This window comes from Nymphaea colorata, chromosome 8 (assembly GCF_008831285.2).
Source record: "Nymphaea colorata isolate Beijing-Zhang1983 chromosome 8, ASM883128v2, whole genome shotgun sequence".
In the NCBI taxonomy this organism is placed as follows: domain Eukaryota; kingdom Viridiplantae; phylum Streptophyta; class Magnoliopsida; order Nymphaeales; family Nymphaeaceae; genus Nymphaea; species Nymphaea colorata.
The window spans coordinates 3,770,286-3,795,465 of NC_045145.1; the positions used below are offsets into that span (position 1 = coordinate 3,770,286).

Consider the following 25,180-nt stretch of genomic DNA (forward strand, 5'->3'; position numbering starts at 1 on the left):
TCCGTCACCTTTCTTCTCCGTTGCACACTCTTGAGAGGAAGGGGAAGTGGAAGTGGGGAGAGGGAGCGTGTCATCTTTCCTCTGCGTAAGCCATGTCTGCGTCTTCCTTACCTCCCTCGCAAACCCTAGTCTCCAGGAAGGTCTCCAAAACCCTGATCTCCCGGAGCTCTCTGCTCGGAATCGGTGATCTGAGTTCCGGGATTTGGAACCGGAACCTTCTTCCATGCAATGCTCGGAGAAACCGGCGTTCCCGAAGGATCCGGGTGATCCGGAACGCCTCGGGCGATCAGAGTGTGCAGACTGCGATCCCTGCCGTAGGTTCGTTCCATTCTCTTATCCGTTCCGTGCGGTCTCTGCTTGTTTCATGTTTTTCTTTGGGATGTTTCTTGAAAATCTTGGAAGTGTTCCGTTTGTTGACGATGCTTGAATTCCGGTGGACCTGTGGAAATTTTGGGAATTTATGAGCTTCTGGGCACGATCCAGGATGTCATGCGGCTGAGCAATGGTGATCTTTTCAGAATCCATTGCGGATTATGTGCTTTTTGACGCTCCGCCCACGTATATTTCGTGCTCATTGCCTTTTTTTTTTCTCTCTCTTTTTCTTTCTATTTGACGGCTTTTAGATATCAACTGTCGTTCTTTTGCTGACATGCTTAACTTTTACTATATCCATTTGTATCTTTTGCTTCATTGACGTCACGTGCTCTTTTTCTTTGGTTATCATCTTCTGCCCTTTTTCTTCTTGAACATTATGTTTTTTTAATCGTTTTGAGGGTATTAGTTACTGAAATATTTGGTTCACCTTTTTCAACCATCGCCTAGATTGAAATTCCTATAGGATTGCCATTTTGATGAATACGCTTCATTGATATGTCATTGTTATGTCGTTTAACCGTGATTGGCATGTCACCCTGATCAAGTTTGTCGCTTTAAGTGAGTGAGGATCGCGCGAGAGCTACTCATGACGATTTGCGTTTGGGGCTTTCTCGTTTTGTATTACCGTTCATGGACCAAGGTGAACGGCATAAGGTCGCCATTGTTTCCGCGATCGATTGGAGGAGATGCTCCACTTACCGTTAACCTCAATCACTCATTACAGCGAAACTTTTGTCGAGTCCATACAGGGAACCCGACCATGATGGCTTCATGATTCCTCGTGGTTGATTAACGATATTAAGGGGAATCCTGCCAGTAAACTTTAACGATATTAAGGGGAATCCTGCCAGTAAACTTCCAGCATTACATCCGATGCGAACCTTACTCTTTCAAACTTTCCTGTTCTTTTTTTAATTTTCTTCTTAAAATCTTCGATTATGGTGCTCATCTGTCACACTGCATTTTTATCTTCGTTGTTTTTCACATTTATTTGTCTTAGAATCTTTTCCATTCTACATAGTTGCCTTTCAGGAAAGCCAGAAGTGCCACTTTTGGACTAGCCTATACAAACTTTTCTGAATCACGTCTATGAGAGGTTAGCTCTCAAATGTGCATGCATTATTATACAGATAATTATAAACATTCAACCATTGTGACTGTGGGAATGTAAAGCAGCTGTTACATGCATACGAAGTGAGGTTACGAGAGGTTAACTCTCAAGTGCTGCTTTTGTTGCATCAAGTATAGAATCTGAAGATTTCATTTTTGCATTTTTGATGCACTTAGTAATTTATTCAGATGATTTATGCAGTGCTTGCGGTCATGCTTGTGGGTTTTCACTTCTTTTTCCTCCCTTTCCTGTGCCAACAAGCTATGGCTTGGTCTGATCCTTTTGAACTTGTGGACCTGTGAAATGTGTCATACAAAAGCTGGAAAAATGTGTTTTACATTATTGTTGCTACAAGTTGTATGCTGATGTTTCCAATATTTAAGTGCCCCCATTTGAATGACAATTTTTTTTTTCCAGCTGTCTCAAGTTCCTCCTCACTTGACTCTTCTTCTATTGCATCAAATATCCAATTTCATGCTGAATTCACTCCTTCATTCTCTCCAAAGGACTTTGGTTTACCCAAAGCTTACCAGGCAACTTCATTGAGTGTTCGTGATTCTCTAATAAAAAACTTGAATGAAACATATGAGCATTATGAGAAGATAAATGGAAAGGAGGCATGTTATTTATCCATGGAATTTCTACAGGTGATTTTCCTATTTCTTATTTTTGATTTGTGAAGCCACTTGGGGTGGCTAGGGTCTGGTTGCATTAGTTTTTCAATTTGTGCAGGGTAGGGCACTTTTGAATGCTGTAGGGAATTTAGAGCTCACCGGTGCTTATGCAGAAGCACTGAAGCAGCTTGGCCATGATCTGGAAAACATTGCGGAACAGGTCAGGTCCTTTTCTCCATTTTTCTTTTTCGTGGTTCCTCATGTTTGTTCTGTATAGTGGTTTTGTAAACCACACCTAACTAATCAGATTCAGGTCAGTTGAGGATAGCTAGCTGGTGCCAGAGCCATTTCCATCCCACTGTCTTCCCTCAAATTTTTTATCATTGTCCTCATGTGATATCCTCACTTAAATGAATGTGATTGTTTTCATGTCCTTTTTCTTGCATTTATTTCTTTGTTTAAACCAGATTGATTATGTTACTTTTTCACCTTCCTCATTTTGTCTGCATTACTTCGAGCCTTGACCATCTACACTTATATTTGATCTTAGTTGCTAAATGATGTTCATGCTTGTCAACTAACAGGAACCAGATGCTGCACTTGGGAATGGAGGCCTTGGTCGGTTAGCTTCATGTTTCTTGGACTCCCTGGCATCATTGGACTACCCTGCATGGGGCTATGGCCTCAGGTATAAGTATGGGTTATTTCACCAGCGCATAACAAAAGATGGTCAAGAAGAGGTTGCAGAAAGTTGGCTTGAGGTACGTCCCTGTGGACATCTTCAAAAACATTCTATGCCAGCACTATTTAATTCCTTTTAAAAGCTACCATTTTATGTTATTTTGCCTCATGGTTTCGTGCTGTCATTCAAGTCATACCTACTGGCAGATATGACATTACAAGTTTTTATGCACTGATTGTAGAGAACTTGACTTGCAGATGGGGAACCCCTGGGAGATTGTAAGATATGATGTTACCTATCCTGTGAAGTTCTATGGCAAAGTTGTGGAAGGTTTGGATGGGAGAAAACGTTGGGTTGGTGGAGAAGATATTGATGCTGTTGCTTATGATGTTCCTATACCTGGTTACAAAACTAAAACGACACTTAGCCTCCGTTTGTGGTCCACAAAAGTTCCAGCCCAAGATTTTGATTTGCAAGCTTTCAATGCTGGAGACCATTCGAAGGCAATTGAGGGCCAGACAAATGCTGAAAAGGTCCAAGTGTTTCCTATTTTTGTTTTTCTCTTCCTGCATAATCTACTTTAAGCAACTGCATTGCATTTTCTCTCACTTGATCTCAGGAGAGTATTTTTCGATTTGAAAAACGTTCAAACACATTGTATTTGCAAGGGTTCAGGGCTCAGGTTTCATTCTAGTGTAACTATTTTTATGGGAATAATTGGGGTTCCAGCTTTGCAACAACTTCATTTTTGGGTTCTATAGTATGTCCCAATAAATGCAAAGGACAAGCATGTAGCTGTTTGATGGACAACCTTAAGTTTTAGTTTTATTTTGTTAGAATAGGTTTTAGGTTCTCATTATTTTTATCATTATTCGGTCACAAAATGCCCTGTCATAGTTATTTATGTTAACAGATTTGCTATATATTATATCCTGGGGATGAGTCTGTTGAGGGAAAGATTCTACGACTAAAGCAGCAATACACCCTGTGTTCTGCCTCTCTTCAAGACATCATTGCTCGTTTTGAGAGGAGATCTGGAGATGTTGTCAATTGGGAAGAGTTCCCTTCAAAGGTTGCTGTTCAAATGAACGATACGCACCCAACACTGTGCATACCGGAGCTGCTCAGGATATTAATTGATGTCAAAGATTTGAGCTGGGAGGAAGCTTGGAAAATTACACAAAGGTCTCTCTTCTCTCTCAATCTATATATATGAACACACACACACAAAGCCCTATTGGCATCTGTATGTATGTATGTATGTATCTCTGTGTGTGTGTGTGCCTCCATGTATGTATCATATCTATTAGTGGCTTAATTCAAGGCAAATTTGTCATTGCATAGTAAAGCAGTTATTTATAATTTTATATTAAAGGACAATATGAAGACAAACTTTGTGTTTCAGTAGTGAAAGTTGCATTCAGGCAGTTTTTATGTGTCTAGATTCAGCCAACCAGGGCAACAAAGCCAATGAAGCAATTTCTGCATATCAAATTTATGAATTTCTCACTTTTGTCATTCTAGCAAAAAGAACTAATTTTCCTGTTGATGTGTGATTGTTTTTAACAAAATGCTTCATTTTTAAGTTTAGTTTTTCTATTTCTAGGTGTCTGTTAAATGTAAAGGATTGCCACTGGCCGGGGGTGGGGGAGTGTGTGTGTGTTTGTGTTGGTGTGAGTCATATTTTGGCAGGTATTTTAGGTAGGAAGTTTTTTGGGCATTGAAGCTAGAGATAGATAGTATATTATTTTTGAGGATTCAACTAAAGGAGATATGTGGAACTTGGAAGTTGTGTATACAATGTATGAGCATAAGAACAGAAGTTCCTGAAAGAAGCGTGATTTTATGGAAAAAAGGTGCTTTCTTTAGAGAAGTAGGTTTCCATTTAGCAGTCATAGAATTTGAATTCCTGATGAAATCGGGGTCTTTGGTCTTGTAAGTTCGAGTTGCAGTCATAATAATTGGTATCTTCATGGGTTATGACTGCCAACTGTGTCAAGCAGGACTCATGGTTGCAAATTAGAATAAAAAATCATGATCATGGGAATCATCATTCTTGCGAGATAATCCTATTTCCCGTTGGTGGAAACCCCTTAATCTCCCTTTATTAATAACCTGTTTCAAGACTGAATCTGGTTTCTCCAACATAGAGAAATTCTCATGTGCTATGACCAAAACCTTGTCTTTTCAGTGCTAAAGAGTGATAGTGAACTATTAATAGTAAATGGTGTTCAAGGGGAATGATAATCATTTCTTTCTATCTGTAGTTCTGTAACCTATGAGGAATTCAGCCCAACCTAATGGTTAAGAAGCGAAGCTTTCTTGTTAACATGGTATCTACAAGCAGTGATTTTGCATTTGGCATGGTCTTCATGCAAATTGCAATAATAGTTCAATTTTGCAGAACTGTTGCCTACACAAATCACACAGTTCTTCCCGAGGCACTGGAGAAGTGGAGCTTAGAGATCATGCAAAATCTGCTGCCACGGCATGTGGAGATCATAGAAAGGATAGATGAGGAGGTTGACATTACAAAGTGCAGTTTCTTGTTTCAGAAATTTTCTGAGTGGTTTCATGATTTGTTTTAACTTTTAACTTTTAATGTAGTTCTGTGCACTTCATGCAGTTAATTGGGAAGCTTGTTACAGAATATGGCACGGAGGATATTGACTTATTGGAGAAAAAGATCTCTGAAATGAGGATACTAGAAAATTCTCCTTTTCCTGCATCAGTTGCACCATTATTCATTAAACCTGAAGTGAAAGAAGAAAAGGCTGAGGAAACTGCAGTTAGTGCAGATGGGGAAATCAAATCTACTGAGAACAAAATTATGAATGAAGAGCTGACAGAAGGTAAAGGACCAGAGGTCCAAACCCTGGAATCTTCGGAGATGAAAGCTACAACTGATAAACCAAAACAGAACGAAGAGGAAGAAAAAGCTAAAGTGCCAGAAATCCAACTCCCGAAGACTGTTCGCATGGCAAATCTGTGTGTTGTTGCAGGCCATGCTGTAAATGGTGTTGCTGAAATACACAGTGACATAGTAAAAAATGAAGTTTTCAATGACTTTTACAAGGTTAACGTCCAGTCATGCTCCTCTTTTTTATGGAAAACAAATATGCTGCTAATTTCTGCATTCCAGCTTGTGAATGATGTCCAAATGGCCTGTCATGTGCCCTCTCTCTCTCTCTCTCTCTCTCTCTCTCTCTCTCTCTCTGCAGCTGTGGCCTGAGAAGTTCCAAAATAAGACGAATGGAGTAACCCCAAGGCGATGGATGCGTTTCTGCAATCCAGGGCTGAGTGGAATAATTACCAAATGGCTTGGTACGGAGGACTGGATACTGAACACTGAGAAACTAGCCGAGCTTCGGCAGGTGACCTTTTTGTACTGTTATTTTACTTTTTGATCTTTGCATCTTATTCTTGCTTCTGTTCTTAGCTGAAACTTCTGTTGGTTGAAGGAAACTGGGGAATATGGTTTTACTTTTTGGAATGCTACTTCGTGTTCATCTCATTTTTTTCTTCAGTTGAGGTGCATCTGATTGCCTCAGATCTGTTCCAATCTCAGGAGCCTCAGATCTTTAGATTCATGGCTTCACGATCAGACTCCCTCCCCTCTGTTCTTAGATCAGACCTAAAGTGAAGTAGAAGAAGTGAAGTAGAAGAGTAAAACTTAGGTGCTTCTTAGGTATGAGCTATGATCCCGAATTTGAAGAATCAAGTACTATTGTGTGGTTTCCTAGCTACATCCGGTCCCTGGACTAAGTTTTTTTGTGGCCTTCAAGTGCACCGTTATCAATCATCTGTTAGGAGCTTAATACATCTAAAGGAAAAAGTGGTATTTGAAATCCATGGTCTATGCCATGTTGTTTAAGTAACCTCATAAAATAGAAGAAAGGGCAATATAGGCACAAATTCATCCAAACAGGACAATCACATCTAAAGGCATGTTGTGTTGCACAATCACCTGTTTTTATGTATGGTTAACAAACTGACATGTTTATTTAAGACAATGCTGAGCAACAGACAACGGTCTCTGTGGACATTATCATTGACATGGATCCTTTCTCATTTTGATTTCTTTTTACAGTTTTCTGAGAATGAAGAACTGCATGCTGAGTGGATTTCTGCAAAAAGAAGCAACAAATTAAAGTTAGTTTCATTCATCAAAGAAAAGACAGGCTATGTTGTCAGCCCAGACGCAATGTTTGATATTCAGGTAGCCTCTTGTTCTGGTGTTCTTTTATGTTTGCGTTACGTGGGAGTTACTGTCTCATGACTCTCATCCTTCTATTTTTTTTTTTTTCAGGTGAAGCGCATCCACGAATATAAGCGGCAGTTGTTGAATATCCTAGGCATTGTATACCGGTATAAGAAAATGAAGGAGATGAGTCCTGAAGAAAGAAATGCAGAATTTGTTCCACGGGTATGCATACTTGGAGGAAAGGCTTTTGCTACATATGTGCAAGCAAAGAGAATAGTAAAACTAGTCAATGATGTTGGAGCTGTTATAAATCATGATCCTGATATTGGTGATCTGCTGAAGGTATGATGTCCATCAGATATGATGTGTAATAGCTGCAGGACAATTTCCATTGCAAGGCAACGACGAACAACTTCAATTTTAAGTTTTCAGTATTTATTTAATCTCTTTATTCATGAAGCATGGAATATGTTTCATTCTTATTTTAGATAATATCTGAAATTTGAACTCCTGGAGGTTGACGCTAACTGTTATCCAGATTTCTAATATCGGTTCATTGTTGGGGTCATAATGTTTTAACCCTGAGAAAAGAAAAGAAAAAAAAAAGACATAACCTCTTCTTGTTGATATATGGCCAACATCATTTCATGGCACATTTCTTATCTTGGTTAGTGCAGTCAATTTTTTGCAGATTTGGAGTTCAAGTACTTTGTTGTTCACCTAGTGTAAGTTTGGATTTGTAATTTTCAGCTTAATTATTATGTGAACATGCTGAAACCCAGCCTTTTTCTCCCTCATGAACTCTTCTGGTTAACCTCTGGCCCAGTGCATTACGTTCATATCACAACTTATCTTCTTAGAGAAATGAACGTGGAAAAAAGGAAAAAAAAAAAAAAAAAGACCATGCTGAGCTTTAAGGGATATGTTGCAATATGTCAAGTCTATCTTTCCACCAGAGGCTTGGTGATTCAGTTCCACATGTGTACACTTTTTTTGACTTGAAACTTTTCTAGAAATGTTGGGAAAAGGTGTTATTTACATTTTAGCTGCCTGCTTTGTCTGCATATCCTATGGCTGCCAATACCGGTCATTTCTGGGCAACATATTTGTCCTTAATTGGGAGGTGAGATGAAACCTGACACAGTAGGTTGTTGAACTGGTTAAGCACCATTCAGCTGGGCCCTCAGTATAGTTACACTGTGCTAATTATAAATGTGATGTAGTTATATATGGTTAAATTTTTTAAGGTTGTGCTTAAGGGAATGGGGGTTGATTGGCAAGTTGCAAAACTAGTACACCTGCCATCTTTTGCTGTTGGTGATAGAAACCCACTCCCTCTCATCAGAAGTTAGGCTGAATCTGCTAGTTATCACAAAGAAGGTTTTTTTTTTTTTGGTTGGGGGGGGGGGGGGGGGTGCAGTGTTGGTGGTGGAATTGAACAACAGGTAAAATTCAATCTTCGCCTCATAACACTTGGGCTGATCTCTACCTGGCAATAATCAGGTGAATTTTTCAGCAAGTAACTTTAAAGTTGGTCAATCAGGCCCTCATGTAAATCAGGTCTTTGACCCTGCCTGATGCCACAATGCACTGCTCATGTCTCCATGTATATAACATATATAATTCTTGGGTGTTGTTATAGGTGCTTTTAGCACACCTCTTTTTTCTTCATCAACTTCATGGGAGTTAACTGATCTTTCTGTTTATACAGGTAATTTTTGTTCCTAACTACAATGTCAGTGTTGCAGAACTGCTCATTCCTGCCAGTGAACTATCTCAGCACATCAGGTACTTGTAATAAGATCATATGCTGTCAAAGTTGATGTAGGATTATGTACTTGGTAAGAAACTCTTTCACTTCCGGCTGCTTTCATACATTAGTGTGTACCTCATTTTGGGTGTTTGCTGGTTCAGATTTAGACGATTATGAAAATGAACTCAAACCTAGCTAGTTCTTTGACAATAAAATATGTTATGATTAGTAATCAAAACTAGTTTCTGGTAAATGGTTTTGCACACAGTACAAATCTGACTCAAACCCAAATTCAGATCTTTAAAGAACTTGAACTGGAAGTGTGGAATGCATGTAGATCTTCGATTTGGACTTGGGTTTGTATTTACATACTCATGTCCTTGATGTTCAAATTGAAATGCAATCAGGTCAGGTTGAAGAACTTGCTAATGCATGGGTCTGATTTGACCCTGGCCCATTGACGTCCCTACTTGGTGTGAGATGTTCCCAAGCCAAATCACTGTCACAAATATCAAAGTTTCAGAACGCAAAAAAAGGAAACTTAAAGAGCAACGAAAAAGGAGAATTGCACTATATTGAAAAAGAACCAAAATGAAAAAAGTGTATTTCTTTCGTGTCTTTCCCTTTTTTCAGAGAAAAGTGAATTTTAATATATTTTAAAAATTTTATGTTTTTAAATACTATTAAAGTACATGCTTTTGAAGATGATTAGATGTTAAGTCAAATTTTAAAAATTTATATTATTTCTTTTCTGTATTTGAGTTTCCAAGAAAATGAACTTCCAGACTAATACTATAAAAAAAAAAATCCCTGAACAATATGGTTCAAATTTTCAAATGGAAAAAACTGAGTGAACAAGATGAAAATTTCTGAGTGAACGAGGTTATTGACTTATTGTAGGTAAAAAACTGCAGATTAGCAGTATGTTGGACTGGTACTGTTAGCTTCATGGAAACAAACACACACAGTATCGCCATTCATTGTGACAGGATCCTCATCCAACTAATATTAGTGAAAGTCTGAAAATCACAGTTAGAAAGAACAAAATATTTCGATGAACAGGTGAACTAATGGTGTTATGTTTCAGTTCTCATGAAACTAGCTAAAATTAAAAGGCTAAAGCATTTGTGATTTTGTATGCCACAAATTTATTGCTTGATGGGAACTACATCAGGTTGTGTAGAAGGTAAGGCTTTTGAGTTTCTGCGAAAGGAACTTTGTTTTGTCTGACTTGTTCTGGCAAGCTGACCCCACTAGTTCTTAACTACACCAGATTTCCTAAGAGGTGCACGTAAGTATTCATGCATGTCACTAAATACTTATCTGTGGTTGTTTAACACAGTACTGCTGGGATGGAGGCTAGTGGCACGAGTAATATGAAGTTTGCAATGAATGGCTGTGTTTTGATTGGGACACTTGATGGGGCTAATGTCGAAATACGTGAAGAGGTTGGTGCAGAGAACTTTTTCCTGTTTGGTGCACAAGCTCATGAGATTGCTGGATTGAGGAAAGAAAGAGCTGAAGGAAAGGTATCAGCATCTAGTCAAAACATCTATATCCAACCATTCACTTTCTTATTTTGGTTTCTGGTGCTTTATCTAGTTTGGACTTTCCTTTTATGTAGAAAAAGAATGGATGAAAATGTGCTGCGTTGAGGCTATTTTCTTTTCCTCTAATTTATATTATTTTTTACAGTTTGAACCTGATCCTCGATTTGAGGAGGCAAAAGAATTTATCCTAAGTGGGGCCTTTGGAAAGTACGATTACTCTTCTTTGCTTGGATCCTTGGAAGGGAATGTGGGGTATGGCCGAGGAGACTATTTCCTTGTTGGTAAGGACTTTCCAAGTTATATCGAATGTCAACAGGAAGTTGATGCTGCTTACAGAGACCAGAAAGTAAGTTGAATCCATAGAGCAGCAAATTTTGATTCTCTTCATACAGTTTTATCTCATTGTGTGCATGTATTGTTTTGCACAAGACTTTAGCCCTGCTTAAAAGCCATATATGCGCCTAAGTGTGCCTTAGTTGTCATTAGTCTCATATGCTGCGGGCATATAACTTAGCTGCCACGATTCCCATGGATTGCATCAATCACTGAGCTTGTTGTTTGTGTTAAGACTTTGTACACAGACAATGCTCACAAGGTTAATGAATATTAGCAGGAAAAGGAACCATGATTGTGTTTTCTAGAAGCTTTTTTAGACATTCAATTGCCTCCCCAACATTTTGGGGTTGTTGGAAATGAACACCTAGTTAGTGTTGCATGAATCTGCCACAATCTTTGGAGTACATTTATGGAACACTCATAAGAGTGTTCCAACTGCCAAACGACCCCTCGGCCAAACGACCCCTCGGTTGCAGCTTGTCTAAACATTAGCATTACAAAGTGCTAAGTCTTTGCACTGTCTTTCACTAGAAAATGCTGACCTCTTTGAACTTTCTCTTTCTGTTATTCCTTCCGTGCAGAGATGGACAAAAATGTCAATCATGAACACCGCAGGCTCCTACAAGTTTAGCAGCGATAGAACCATACACGAGTATGCCAGAGACATATGGGGCATCCACCCTGCTCACTTGTCTTGAGATGTGGATGTCTGAAGGCCGAACCTGATCGCTTGCTTCTCTTTGGAAGGTAGTTTGTTTTTCATCCTCCACCATGGTTAGCTACTCTAGCTAAGCTTATCTGAGCGCCGTGTCCAAGCCTACGACACTAAGGAAGCCTGTATATCTTGCGATAAATAATGAATAGGCAAGCTGATACTTTTCTGTCAAGGGATTCTGCATGCCCATCACAAACAACACTCTTTTTTATCTTGTATTTAGTCATAAAGCTGATGGTTGCAATAATATCATGAACTATTTCCTCCAGCAAAATAATGATGCAACTTATGACGTGTAACAATTTTCAGGAGGTCATAGATAGAACATCTCAGATTGTAGGAAAAACATCTGCTTTGAGATGGTATGTCTCATGAGAGGCAAAAACTAGCCATTGGGCGTGTGAATTGGATTCCTTCTGTTTGGGTGATCCTGCGGCTAGATTTTGCCTAAATGGCTAATTTTGGAGAGCCTGGCAACGTCGTTAGATCACCTTCTTGATTCGAGACGAGTAATCTTTCCTGGAATTTGCTCATCTTAGTTGAGACTTGAGTTCCTGGTTTTCTGTCAAGCTTTATGAACCACCCTGAACTCTATGGCATTGTGAGCTCAAAGTAATTAGATCTCCTTCTTAATTTAGCTATATTAATGGATTTAGTATGGCCGGGCAGGGCCACCTATAATTAGACAAGTTCTGCTGCTAGAAAACAGAAAATGTTTTTCCACTGGGAATTTTTTCCGTCGGCAATGGAAACTATTGAACCTTTCTGGATAAGATTGTTCACTCGAGATCCACGTGTTTCCATGTCATATCTTAGAGGCAGATTCTGTGTCGTGAACTGACAACTCCAACTTCTCACCTATTACAAGCTGAAGCATGTGTAAAACAAAGGCTGGCTTCTATATACCTATGAGGCTCTGCATAAGTTGAAGCTGCCAGTCAAGACAATTAGATTTTTATTCCTTGTTCATTAGAGCCTTAGGTTGTGCTTGATAGCCTCAGACTCGAGCCTCCATAAAAAGATGCATTTCACTGATGATCTCTGTAGCGTGGATCTTAAATCCATGTTGCATGTTAAAAACCATGGATTTAAGGTTGGGTTGTTGGGGGGTGGGGATCAATCTAATGATGGATCTCAAATCACAGCTGGTCTGAAATCTGTGGAATCTGCGGTGAAACAAAAGTAAGGATAAGTAATTAGAATTGTTTCCCTTTACATGTTCAAGTTTTAAATCTGCTAAAACTTCAGGCATCTTGAATCTTCTACTTTGTTCAACTAAATGACCATATAGTTACGGAGTTTGAGCCTTGGATTTGAAAACCGTGGATTTAAGGCCAGACCCCGTGGATTTCTACAACTCGCTTTCCCATGTTAATTTTTCTTCTTACCATCCGCAGCTTCTCCATGTGCTATCAGTTTGCCAAAGGAAGAATTGAAATCTTCGGGTTTTTCATCCAATCACTCTACTCAATGCATTGTATCTGATGTGTGTGATTAAGCACCAATGCATTGCATTGAACGATAGCTTAGAAGAGTTTGGATGATTTCTCAGATTGATAATCCACGAATCCTAAATTTGTGTTCCTCTTATCACTTAGGAACTTAGGAAAGCTATTGAATAAGGTGCTTATTGGCAATAAAAATATTTCTTTATTGATAAAATAACTAAAAGCACTCTCGCTAATATCCATCTATCTACACTAGCTTGTATCTTGCCGATATGCAATATCGTGCGCGCGCCGATAAAATGCAGGGCGTTGTTTATTTTTTTATTTTTAGTTTAAAATCAATTTAAATTATTTTAGAGTAGTTTTAATTAAAAAATAAAAATGGGTGCAACCCATGCAAACTTAGCACCGATCCCGAGATCTAGTACATTAACTACTTTACCATATTATATCATATAAAATAGGTGAATTTGGGGCACTTATTAATATATATATATATTAATTTTAACTGGGTCTCAAGTTGGTGTTTCAAGTGTCAAGCTGGGTTTAGTCCACAGTCATGGGCTATGGCCCCACCCAATGCCTAGGCCTACTTTTGTCAATGGTCAACAGGAAGGAGGGCTTCGGTTCTCGCCCATATAAGATTAATTCTCCTGCTCACTACAAAACCACCTCCAACTTGATCACTGAAGATGTCTGCGCGGGGCAAAGCATGCAAATGAGTCGTTAGATTTGGTATGAGGCGCCTATAATAACATGTATTAAGTTGGTCATTTTTTTTTTACTTCGATAATTTTTTTTTTCATGATAAAAAATGAACTGTGCTGTAAAACCTCTACACCGATTAGTTATATTCATCGACGACCAAAACATATGAGCATACTGACAATTTTTTTAAAAATGTCAGAAAAGCTTTTACTAGCATCACTTTTGTCTTCAATGTTGTAAATAGTTTTGCCGATGTTATTATGCTTTCGCCAACATTTTTCTTGCGTCAGAAAAACATGTATCTTTTGTATTGCGCTCTTATAATATCAAAAATTATGATAACAGAAAATTTGAAATTTTTTGTACAAAAAATAATATATTAAATAGAAACATGGTTTATATTAAATTGGTGTCCATGAACAATGTCAACAGTTTACTTAAAATAATTGTCAACACAAATTTAAGTGGTCTGATTTTTATTTCTCAACCAACCAAGTGGTCTCACATTTACCAACTACTATATATATATATATATATGTGTGTGTGTGTGTGTGTAAGAAATTGATAGGTATAGATTCTTAAGGAATCATGTTGACTATTGACTTTTCTAAGAGAAAACAAAAAAAAAGAAAGTTGTTAACTAATTGCTGGATGACTAAAGTATTCTATCTTCTTTTCCTCCTTGATTTTCTAATTCCTATCATTCATATTAGAAAGAGTAATGATCAAGATTACTTCTTAGTTCTTATGGACCAAATTTCTATAGAGTTGGAGCCCTTGCAGGGGATTTAGTGGCATTGGAAGACGCGAGAATTTTTATGTTTAACTTTTGGAAGTGCTATTATTTAAAATTATCTAGCTAGAAGATGAGCTCAAAGCGAGTCAGAGAATGTGTATATTCCAATAAAAATTGAATACAACAGATAATGTAAATTGGTGATGCCGTTCTTACTTGAACGTACAAACTATTTATATTATGAAACCAGATTTAAAATTTCTAGATTCAATGGAATGAGTTTGAAATTAAATTAGTAATAAGATCTATCTAATCCCATTTATAATAGGGGTTTCAAGTGAACAATGTTCCTCTAATTTCTTTCTCAAAAACAACAAATGAGAATATTCACCCCTCAAAAAACTTGTCATTTTTATATTGATATTTTTTAACAATTTTTCTTATTTATGTATTGGTGCCTCTTAAAAAATTTGCACTTTAATAAGAATTTTCACCTCCCCTTTGGGATTTTTCTTTCTAGATGATTGGGGCCGATTAACCTAATTCATACCTTGTTTGGGATTTCATATGTTTTTAGTGGTTTGTCTGTTTTTTTTTTTTCCTTTTCTTTGTATACTTTCATAAATTCTTTGAGCTATAAAGGAAGTGTCTGTCAAGTTACATATGTTTGCCATTAAAAAAATAATAATTATGAGATATACTCTTAATGTATTAAAATATGCAAATTAACATAAAACCCATATTTTTTAGCATGTAAGATATGAGTTTTATATGTCAATTAAACAATTCTGACTGTTTATTTTTATTAAACTTTTATAAAATCTCAATTTCATATGTACAAAAATAGACATTTTTTTACATAGTTTTCTAGTGTTTAATCAGTTATGAAGATCGCATTCATCCATATGGCCATATCGCAGATTTTACAAGAAAACTAACCAAAAAAAAAAAAGAAGTAAAAATCGGTTGTGAGTTGCGACTAGTTTCTCCAGTAGAAATCGCCAGCTACTTGTAATGCGGACCGTTTTTCCATCCCCACACATATCATGGCAAGTAAAAGGCCGATCTTGTATCAGAAGCAAGCGTTCATTGGAGGATCCCGGCATCGTAATAGCGACTTACGAAGGGAAACACCGCCGCCGAACTTCGAACTACCGGATTCCGGCAGCATCACCAGGTTTGGCACCGGAAGCAGTCTTAAGATCAAAGGACGCTAGTGCTGGTGCGGTGCTTCACTACCACCATCGTCCGATTTGACAACAGCAGAAAGAACATGATCATGATCATAATCACGTTGACGAGACGATTTGCAAAGTTGCAGCCAACAGCGAAGGATTATTAGTAAACATCATGCGCAGGTCAGAGATAGGATTAATTCAATCTTTAAAAAGGCCGAATAATTCTGCCAATTAAGTAGAATTTTTTTTGAAAACTTTTTTACAGAGATTAATCACTACCAAGGTTACCAAGGTGAACAGGAAGAATATTTCGAAACTTTTAGTGTCGGGTGTCAAGTGTCCCTTATTTACAACACAAGAAAGTTGGTCCCTCAGGGATTTGAAATAAGAACTGGAGCTACCATCCCAACGGTTGTGCCAACCCTCAACTATTCACTATCTTTTTCAAAAGTTTTTTCAGGGTTGAACTAAAAGTGATGAACATTTTAATAGATAAAATTTAATTTTTCAAAACTTGGGTAGATGATTTCACCTTCCCAACTTCTACTTTTTCAAAAGTTTTACGGAGCGGAACTAAAATTTTCGATAGATAAAATTTGAGTTTCCAAAACTTGAGGGGAGGCCATTGTATCTACCCCACTATAGGAATGAGAAACTGATTATATATAGAATACATGATATTAAATATCTTTAGCTTAGTGTTTAATGGACAACTTGCTTTAGGGCCGAGGAAATTAATCAGTTTACTAGTGCGCAGAATCTCGTTTCTTTTAGCAAAAACCCGTACTGAGTTTAATGAACGGTCATTTATATACGTAATTGAAAAGAAGCCAACCTTATCTTAGTTGAATAATTATCATGTTTCTTGGTTTTAAGGATGAAGTCATTGACTATAGTTTTTGAATGAAAAAAATTTGAAGTCATTAATTATCACCCTAGCTAACTAAAAAAAAATGTACATTAAAAAATTTGAAAATCTTTAGTTGTGTAATGTATTTTTTGTATTCTGGTTTAATTTGGCCTTACCCAGATAAATTCGTTTGACCGTTTGGCCCGGTCAAACGACCATTTGGCCCACCCTTGAAAAAAATCCTAGCTCTGCCCCTGATTTTAACCACATCATTAGTTCGAATCTTGGAGAGTGCAATCTCTCTCTCTCTCTCTCTCTCTTTCAATGTTTCTAATGTGAGCCTCATGTTCTTTCAATGCTAAAATTCCATTGAGACACCAAATTTGCCCTTAAAATGATGAAATAAGTATGTGTAGTCTTTGCATTCAAATTTGAATTTTTGCAATATATCAAATCAAAATAAGTCATATCTGGGTAGTTGGATATGGTCTTTTCTCTATCTGATTTGAATCCGATCCGTTGACATCGTTAATGGGGTCGACAAAACTGCCATGGACCCCATATTGTGTTCCAATATGATTGGTGGTGTGGAAGATAAGAATGAGATAGGGATATGAGTCCCTTAGAGAGAGAGAGTATATGTTCATACATCAGATAATATAAAAAAGTAAGATATATTGTCCTAAGGCTTCTGCAGATATATTGTCCCTGTCTCTATGTTGTTTTTCTCTTCATAGCATGTTGCCAAATAGGTAGGTTGCATCAAACTTGTCTCCACATCAATGAATAGTAGACATGAGGTATCAAATTTGTCCACTCCAATTCAATGCCCTCACAAACTCCAACAGTCTGAACATGTTAACATCTAGTGGAAGAAAGCAGTTTCCACATGACATTCTTCACATAAAAACAACCAAAAAAAGCCAAAGATGGACTAAGTTGAGGGATGCAAGTGGATCGTGGACATCCGATTTTGGATCTGTTTAGTTGGACTTTGCAAGGGGATTCAGGTTTCATTAGATTTGGATCCGGTATGCAGTTTCACAAACTAATCCAAATCTGGGTCCAATATTCACCTAGGGTCTGATAAAATATCCATCCCAAATATTTTTGTATGTCGGATACCTTATGATACTCAGATCCAAAATCACTTTTAAAAAGATAGGACACGAATCCGAGTTTGAATAAACAACTATATAAGATCCTAAGATGAGCAGCAAGAATGACCTAAACCTTAATTTGGAGGAGAAATATAGGCAAAAAATGATCAAACAGGGGGCGGAGGCAGGTGTGCGCTTGTGTAGGCAGTTGCCCACACAGGCCAACAAAAATTCGTTATTTCTATATTGGTACTTCGGAGCCATTTTTTTTTTCTTTACATGGTTCTTCCCCTTGAAAATCTAAAATTTGAGTATTATTATCCACTCTGCTCCTAAATTGAAAAGAAGGCACATTCTAGTGCCTTGAGCGACGCTAAGGTAACAAATGGATCAGATCCAAGGCAATGAAACACATCAGAAGTTGGCCCGGACTCGGATCCGGTAGAATAAATAATAAGAGAGAAACTTTAAATCAAATCCAACTCACTTCCAGCCATAACTGAGACCAACCCCATGGTGGTGCCTATTTTAATCTCAATATTGACTGTAGGGCTGTTCATGAGCGAGTTCGAGCGAGTTGAGCCAACTCAAACTCGGCTCTTGTGTCTTGAAAGCTTGAGTTCCATTTCAATAGTTCTAGCTCGATTCAACTCAAGTTATTTAAACTCAAACTCGGCTCGATTCGACTGGATTAAGCTCGAGCCGAAGATTGGCTTGAGCCGAGCCAAGCATTTCATTAAAAAAATTTATATTTTTTCAAAAGAGGAACCTCCCACATAGCAGTTTCGTGCATACCCATTTGAACGATCTACTTTTCTTGATCATTTTATGAGACGTATTTTATATATTTTCTTTCTTGAGCTTAACCAAGTTTAACTGAGCCGCGCCCACTTAACTTGAGCACGATTCGTTTAGCTTGTCGAGTTCATTTCTTAACTCGACTCTTTTAATAAACCAGTCGAGTTCGAGCCAAGTTTGTCGAATGAGTTCGAGTCGGCTCGTTGACCAGCCCCCATGTGCCTCCGCCTATGCGCGGGTGAGGGCTGTGTATGCCCACTTTAAATGATTATTTAGTATGAACCTACTCTATATAAAATTAGGATCATTACATCACCCCAATGGCTATGCACAAAAAAAAAAAAACAGTATAGTTTAAGCGTTGAAATAAAGATCTCCTGGTTATGTTAAGAAGAGCCACACTTAGCAAATTTCTTGGAATTAATCATGATTTTTCTTGGTAGTAGGGATGTCAACTGATCCGATTTTAATCGGATATACTATTAACTATATCCGTCTTTTCAAAAATTCATATGCTTTGATTCGAATACAGATGAACAAATGTCATATCTGAATCTGAACTTGAATTTTGATTTCACAATCTGAATCCGATTTTTGTACTCATATTTGAATCCTAATCCAAATTTTGAACTAAATCATGGTGATTTTCAAAATGTAGGAGAACTGAATATATGATATTTACTTTAAAGTAAAGCCGATCCAAATCCGAATCCAATCAGATATTTATGTATAACTGAATGTGAATCCGAATCTGAGATGTCATTTTTTAAATCCAAATATGATATGATTTCTTAGTGGAATTTTATTCGTACCTGCTTTTTTCAGAACGGTTCGCTCCGATGTCCAATTCAAAATAAACATATTGACATTCCGGACTTCATGATTTTGTCAATTTGGTTGGTTGTACTAAATTCGGATTTTGGATGACCCAAGACAAAAACCTAGACCCGATCCACCCTACAGAACTAGTGCTTGACCAGTGTGGGCAACACAAATTACTTACATTAAATGTTGAATTTTTATTTATCCTTTTCGGGTTTGAATTTGTCTATTTTCATTTATTACATATTAGTACCCGATAGAGGTTCAAAATTTAGAGTTTCAGTACTCTTTGGCCAAAACTTTTTTTTGGGCCACCATTGCTTTGGTGTGCCTCTCTCTCTCTCTCTCTAACCTTGGGAGAGACACTCGGCCAATTTGCAGAAAGGAATTGATGCCCATAAGAATTAAACGGGAATGTTGGGTCCTAATAGTGAATAAATGCTTCCAACAGGGGCAGAGACATCATTTTTTCTACTGAAGCACACTAATTCATAACATTCTTAAAGTGTAGTTAGTGTATAAATAATTAAATAGCCATTAAAGTTTGTCAATAGATCAGATTTTAATGGAATGTATACTTTGTCATATCCATTTTTTCAAATATTTATATATTCGGATTTGAATTCATATTCCGATGATAAAGATTTATACCATATTTGGATCAAAATCTAAATTAGATTGTTTTAACTGAACCCAAACCATATTATCAACACTAACTATATGATATCTAGTTAAACTTATATATAATCTAAGACTGAATGCGAAACTCAATCCAGATAATATTTATTTACATCTGAATATAAATCCAATCACATGTCACTTTTTATATTTGAATATATCTGAATTCTTCATGGGAAATTAAAAAAAAAAATCTATATTCAAATATTCAATGCTTTTATGTGGTTCAATAAATTGTATGTCAGATCTAAATAGAACTTATTGAGCATCAGGACGGATACCTGGCTTGACTCTTGCCAAAAAAAAAAAAAAAAAACCAAAGGCATCGACCCGGCCCGGGTGGGTCCAACTAAACTCGGTTTGACTCTATAAGATTTGTTTAATATTATTTTTATTAATTTTTATGTGCAATTATAATATTATTTTACTAATTTAATATCATTTTTTACAAACTCGTGAAGTGTCCAGGCCTAATCAACTGATTTGGTAGTCTTGTGTCGACCCAGGGCAACGGTTGCTGTTCCCGGTCTTGAGACACCAGGAACAGCGTCCCGAAAACGAAAAATCAAACAGGCCCACGGCTTTTTGCGTAGCGTCCTGTTTGATTGACGCGGGGAAGCGTTTGTTCTTCAGTTCTCAAAAATAAAAAATAGTCTTTACTCTTTAGTTGTAGAGGTCCCTTTAACCGAGGGATTGGATGTCAGAGACTCCAAGGTATCTTTTTCTTTTCAGAGACAAAAAAGTTCAAAAACAAATAGGAGCAGGAACGAAGACTCTGTCAGGACTGGGAATAATTAAGGAAAGCCCAAACTGGAATCCTGGTCTTTTCTGTGCCGTCGGTGTCAGCGATAGCTGCCAACTTCTTAAAGACAAAGAACAGTAACTTCATTGCTGCAAACATTTACGATAAGGAGCTCATTATTTGGCATAATACAAAAAACGTGCATTCAACTTTTTAAGTTTTTTTTTGAACTTTTGTCAACATCTACCAAATAGAAGGAGATATCTCGTAGCCATGGTTGGCTGACTCTCCCTAGTCCGCTTAGATTGCTAGAAAACCTAGCCACGAGTCAAGGTTGTCTCGGCTCATCCCTGGCTTTCCCTTGACTTGGCCCAACTAGCCTTGACTGAGCTCTGACTTATCTTGACTCACTATACCGCTTAGATGGTTGAAACTCAATATTCAAATGTTGTCATTAGAAAATATTGGCCGGGTAAAAAAAAATTGAAAATATGAAACTACATTTCTGAAATTACGGTCAAAAGTTAAACCCCAAAATGGACATCTGAGCACCTTGTTTCCTACTTGAGTGGCGAGTCAAGAGACCGATTCAAATTTAGCATCTGACCAAGTAAATATTTTAACTGCGTGCGTGAATGAACAAGAAGGGTTAGGTACATCCACTTGACCAATGTCAGAGTCACTACCTACCTGCTTAGCAATAGAATGAGGTCAGGGGATCAATATCTAACCTCACCACCCAAGAGGTTCTAAGTGTCAAAAAAAAACTTTTGGATATGATGCAGACCCAGTCATATTGAATCTAATGTTCGCATCTTAGGGTTCGAGGGGCACAACATAATTGATCAGTCTGATAATGCTAACGATGTGTCTTGATTCTCGTGAGCGTTACTTTTTGGACCACCAAACAGTGGTATACACAATGCTCGAGATGAATGATGCAATAAAGGACCACCCTCGGACTGAGTAAATATGGGAAATGCACAAGCCACTATTATAGACTTAGGTTCTAATTAGAAATGAAATAACAAAAGCTATGTCATTGCATTAAACAAGTACAAATATTTATGAGTGTTGGGATCTGGATCTGGTTCATACTTGATGTTCCATAAGGTGCTTTTTCATAAGAAGAATATCATGTTTTGAAAACATATATGCTTAAAAAACACATGTTTCAAGCCCATTACAGTTTGGGCGAATACCTATACCAACCAGTCAAAAATCTAATTCTAGTCTCATTATGATAAAACCAAACTCTTGTTCTGTAACACCCTATAAGTTTAGTTCTGTATCGAAGGGTTTATAAAATGAGTCATTAATGAGATGATTGTCCTGGTTCCTAGCTTTTTTAAGATTGAAACCCGAGCCCAGGAATGGGTCAGACTATTACATCTCCAGTCATATGTGATGTCTACGCCAGACGTAGGCCAATGACTCAAGTGTCTCTCACTAGATGCGCTTTGGTGAACAAGGGCGGGACCAGATATGGGACCTGAACCTAATCCGCTTTTACATCTTTATGAGTCAAAACATCTTGGTGCATGTTGACTCTTGGCTAGGTTTTCTAGCAATCGGAGCTGACGAGGGTGATTCCCGATTCAACTCGGTGAGTCAGCCAACTATGGCTACAGCCTTTTCGAGATATCTCCTTCTGTTTGGTAGATGTTGACAAAAGTTCAATAATTCATCATAAAAGAAACTTTAAAAGTTCTAGGCACATATTTGGTATTATGCTAAATATTGAGCTCCTTATCGCAAATGTTTGCATGAGTTACTGTTCTTTGTCTTTGAGAAGTTGGCAGCCATCGCTGACATTGACGGCACAGAAAAGAGTCGGATCCCAGTTTGGCCTTTTCTTAATTATTCCCAGTCCTGACACACTTCGTTCCTTCTCCTATTTGTTTTTGAACTTTCTTCTATCTTGGAGTCTCAAAGCCATCTCTGACATCCATTCCCTCGGTTAAAGAGACCTCTTATCAAAACTTTTTTTTTATTTTTGAGAACTGAAGACCAAACGCATCCCCGCGTCAATCAAACAGGTCGCTACGCAAGAAAGCGTGGGCCTGTTTGATTTTCGTTTGGGGGACGCTGTTCCTGATGTCTCAAGAACAACCGTTGTCCTCGGTCCAAACAGGACGATCCGTGTCCGTGGAAAGGAGGAGACGTGCGGATGAACGGAATGAACCGCCAGCGAAACAAACCTCCTAAAAAGCACCGTGTTTGCGTTCTGCCAAATCGTGGGGCCTGGACAACTGGTTGACTCTTCAAGCTTGAGTTTGCGACCTTATTAAAATTTATATATATATATATATAATTAATCGTAATAAAATATTACAATTATACATAAAAATCAATAAAAACAATATTCAACAAATTTTATGGAATCAACCCAGATTAGTTGGACCCACCCAGGTCGGTCCGATGCAATGCTCTTTTTTTTGGCACGAGTAAGTCGGGTATCGGCCTGATGCCTAAACTTAGCATTGAAGTAGGAATGTCGACAAGTTTTACTTAAATATGACATACAATTGAACCACATAAAAGCATTGAATATATAATTTTTTTTATATTCGATGAAGAATCCAGATTCAAATATAAAAAATGACATATGATTGGATTTATATTCAGGTTTAAATGAATATTATCTGGATTGGGTTCCGTATTCAGTCTTAGATTATGTATAATTTTAACTAAATATCTTGTAGATAATGTGGTTTCGGTTCAGTTTAAAAATGTGATTTAGATTCGGATCATATGCAAATTTATGAGTTCATATTTTTTATCCAAATATGGTATAAATCTTTATATGTTGGAAAAAATGGATGTGGTAAAGTGTACATTCTATTCAAATCTGATCTATTGACAACTTTAATGACTATTTAATTATTTATACACCAATTACGTTTTAAGAATGTGATGAATTAGTGTTCTTCATTAAAAAAAAAAATTATGTCTCTACCCCTGTTGGAAGCATTGTTCACTATTAGGACACAACATTCCCGTTTAATTCTTATGGGCATCAATTCCTTTGCGCAAATTGAGGCAAAGTGTCTCTTCCAAGGTTAGAGAGAGAGATAGAGAGAGAGAGGCACACAAAGGCAATGGTGGCCCAAAAAAAAGTTTTGGCCAAGGAGTGCTACTACTCTAAATTTTAAACTAATAAATAAAAATGAACAAATTCAAAATCGAAAAGGATAAATAAAAATTAAACATTTAACGAAAGCATTTGCCCAGTCACAATCTCTCTCTCTCTCTCTCTCTCTATATATATATATATATATATATATATATACATTTGGTGATTCTAGTTTTTCAAATGATTAACCTTTTAATTAAAGTCATATAATTTATTATGATGGACGGTTAAAGAAAAAACAAAGACTAAAAATTGAGTATTAGTTCCCATTTTTTTATATATATATTTTTTTAGCAATCCATCTACATAAGATATATATATATATCTATATATACCTGGATTCTTTTAGTGAGTGAGTGAATGGTAACTATAGCTAGTCATCTAACAAAGGTCGTCATGGTTAAGAAAAAAAATATATAAAAAAAAGTAGGAATTAATACTCAATTTTTTCCATCATAATAAATTATACGACTTTGATTAAAAGGTTAGTCATTTGAAAAACTAAAATCATATATATATATATCGGTATTTGTGATAGATTAAAGGAATCCACATTTTCTATATATAGCGAGGCCATTGGAGGAATCCAGTGCTATATATATATAATGTGGATTCCACAAAATAGGAATCACATAATTGGATGCATTGCATTGGGCTGTGTGTACGAGACAAGTGATATATATAAGCAGCTTGCCGGCTTAGGCTTCTAGAGATCAGCGCATTCAACTTCTTCGAGTGTATTTACCTTTGTTGATTTTGCTGACAATGCCCCCATGACCAATATGCACTATCATCGCCATTCAGCCACTTTGGCTGCTAGATCGCTGTTGTTATTGCATAATTTCTGAATCTTAAAAGAAAGAAATTCAAATCTCACTCCAACACCACTTTGCCACCGCTATACTTTGCCAAAAGTGTGTCTGACTTCTCGTTACCTGTTTGGGCTCCTTCGTGAGATCATATTTCTCTTTTCATACCACTTTTTTCCTCTCTCTCTCTCTCTCTCTCTCCCTATATATATACCTAGCCATAGCCATTTTTGGATAGAAGACTTGTCAGATTGCCGCTCACTCAAAAACGGAATGGGATGTTTTCTGAGATCGAGTGTCACATTGTCGCTTAGTGCTTATTTTATTTCACTTGATTTACATCCTATCGATGTGACTTTTCGTTCACTGCTTGGGCTCTTTCGTGATATCATATTTTACTTTTTATACTTCTTTTTTCCTCTCTCCCTCTCTCTCTATATACATATATATATAGCCACAACCATTTTTTGAAAGAAGACTTGCCAGATTGTCACTCTCTCTAAATGGAAAGGGGAAGTTTTCTGAAATCGAGTTCCACACTGTCGCTTAGTGTTTATTATATTTCATTTGCTTCACATCTTCCCTCATTTTCATGCTAAAAGTGAGCTTATACTTCTCGTTACTTGCTTGGACTCCTTCGTGATATCATATCATATTTTACTTTTTATCTCTTTTTTCCTCTCCCTCCCTCTCTCTCTCTCTCTCTCTCTCTCTATATATATATATATATATATATATATATATATATATATATATAAAATAAACACTAAGCGACAATGTGGAACTCAATCTTAGAAAACTTCCCATTTACGTTCAGAGTGAGTGGCAATCTGGC

The 25,180-nt window shown here is 37.2% G+C and overlaps 1 protein-coding gene across 1 annotated transcript; it reads left to right on the top strand.

Moving 5' to 3' along the window:
* On the top strand, window positions 1–11,617 carry LOC116258740 (alpha-1,4 glucan phosphorylase L isozyme, chloroplastic/amyloplastic-like). The gene is made up of 15 exons (XM_031636097.2): window positions 1–318; window positions 1,904–2,133; window positions 2,219–2,320; window positions 2,685–2,861; window positions 3,040–3,315; window positions 3,696–3,967; window positions 5,187–5,304; window positions 5,409–5,858; window positions 6,004–6,156; window positions 6,873–7,001; window positions 7,092–7,328; window positions 8,698–8,774; window positions 10,082–10,268; window positions 10,435–10,635; window positions 11,207–11,617. The coding sequence occupies exons 1-15, from the start codon at window positions 93–95 to the stop codon at window positions 11,321–11,323; spliced, it is 2,952 nt and encodes a 983-aa protein (XP_031491957.1). The 5' UTR covers window positions 1–92; the 3' UTR covers window positions 11,324–11,617.
* Window positions 11,618–25,180: the final 13,563 nt, after the last annotated feature.

What these genes read in the sequence shown, in the direction of transcription:
- LOC116258740 (XM_031636097.2), top strand. Translation starts at nt 93, where the DNA reads ATGTCTGCGTCTTCCTTACCTCCCTCGCAAACCCTAGTCTCCAGGAAG. An exon ending in TGGAAAACATTGCGGAACAG is followed by an intron (nt 2,321 to 2,684) that starts GTCAGGTCCTTT and finishes GTCAACTAACAG; the next exon opens with GAACCAGATGCTGCACTTGG. An exon ending in AAGAAAGAGCTGAAGGAAAG is followed by an intron (nt 10,269 to 10,434) that starts GTATCAGCATCT and finishes TATTTTTTACAG; the next exon opens with TTTGAACCTGATCCTCGATT.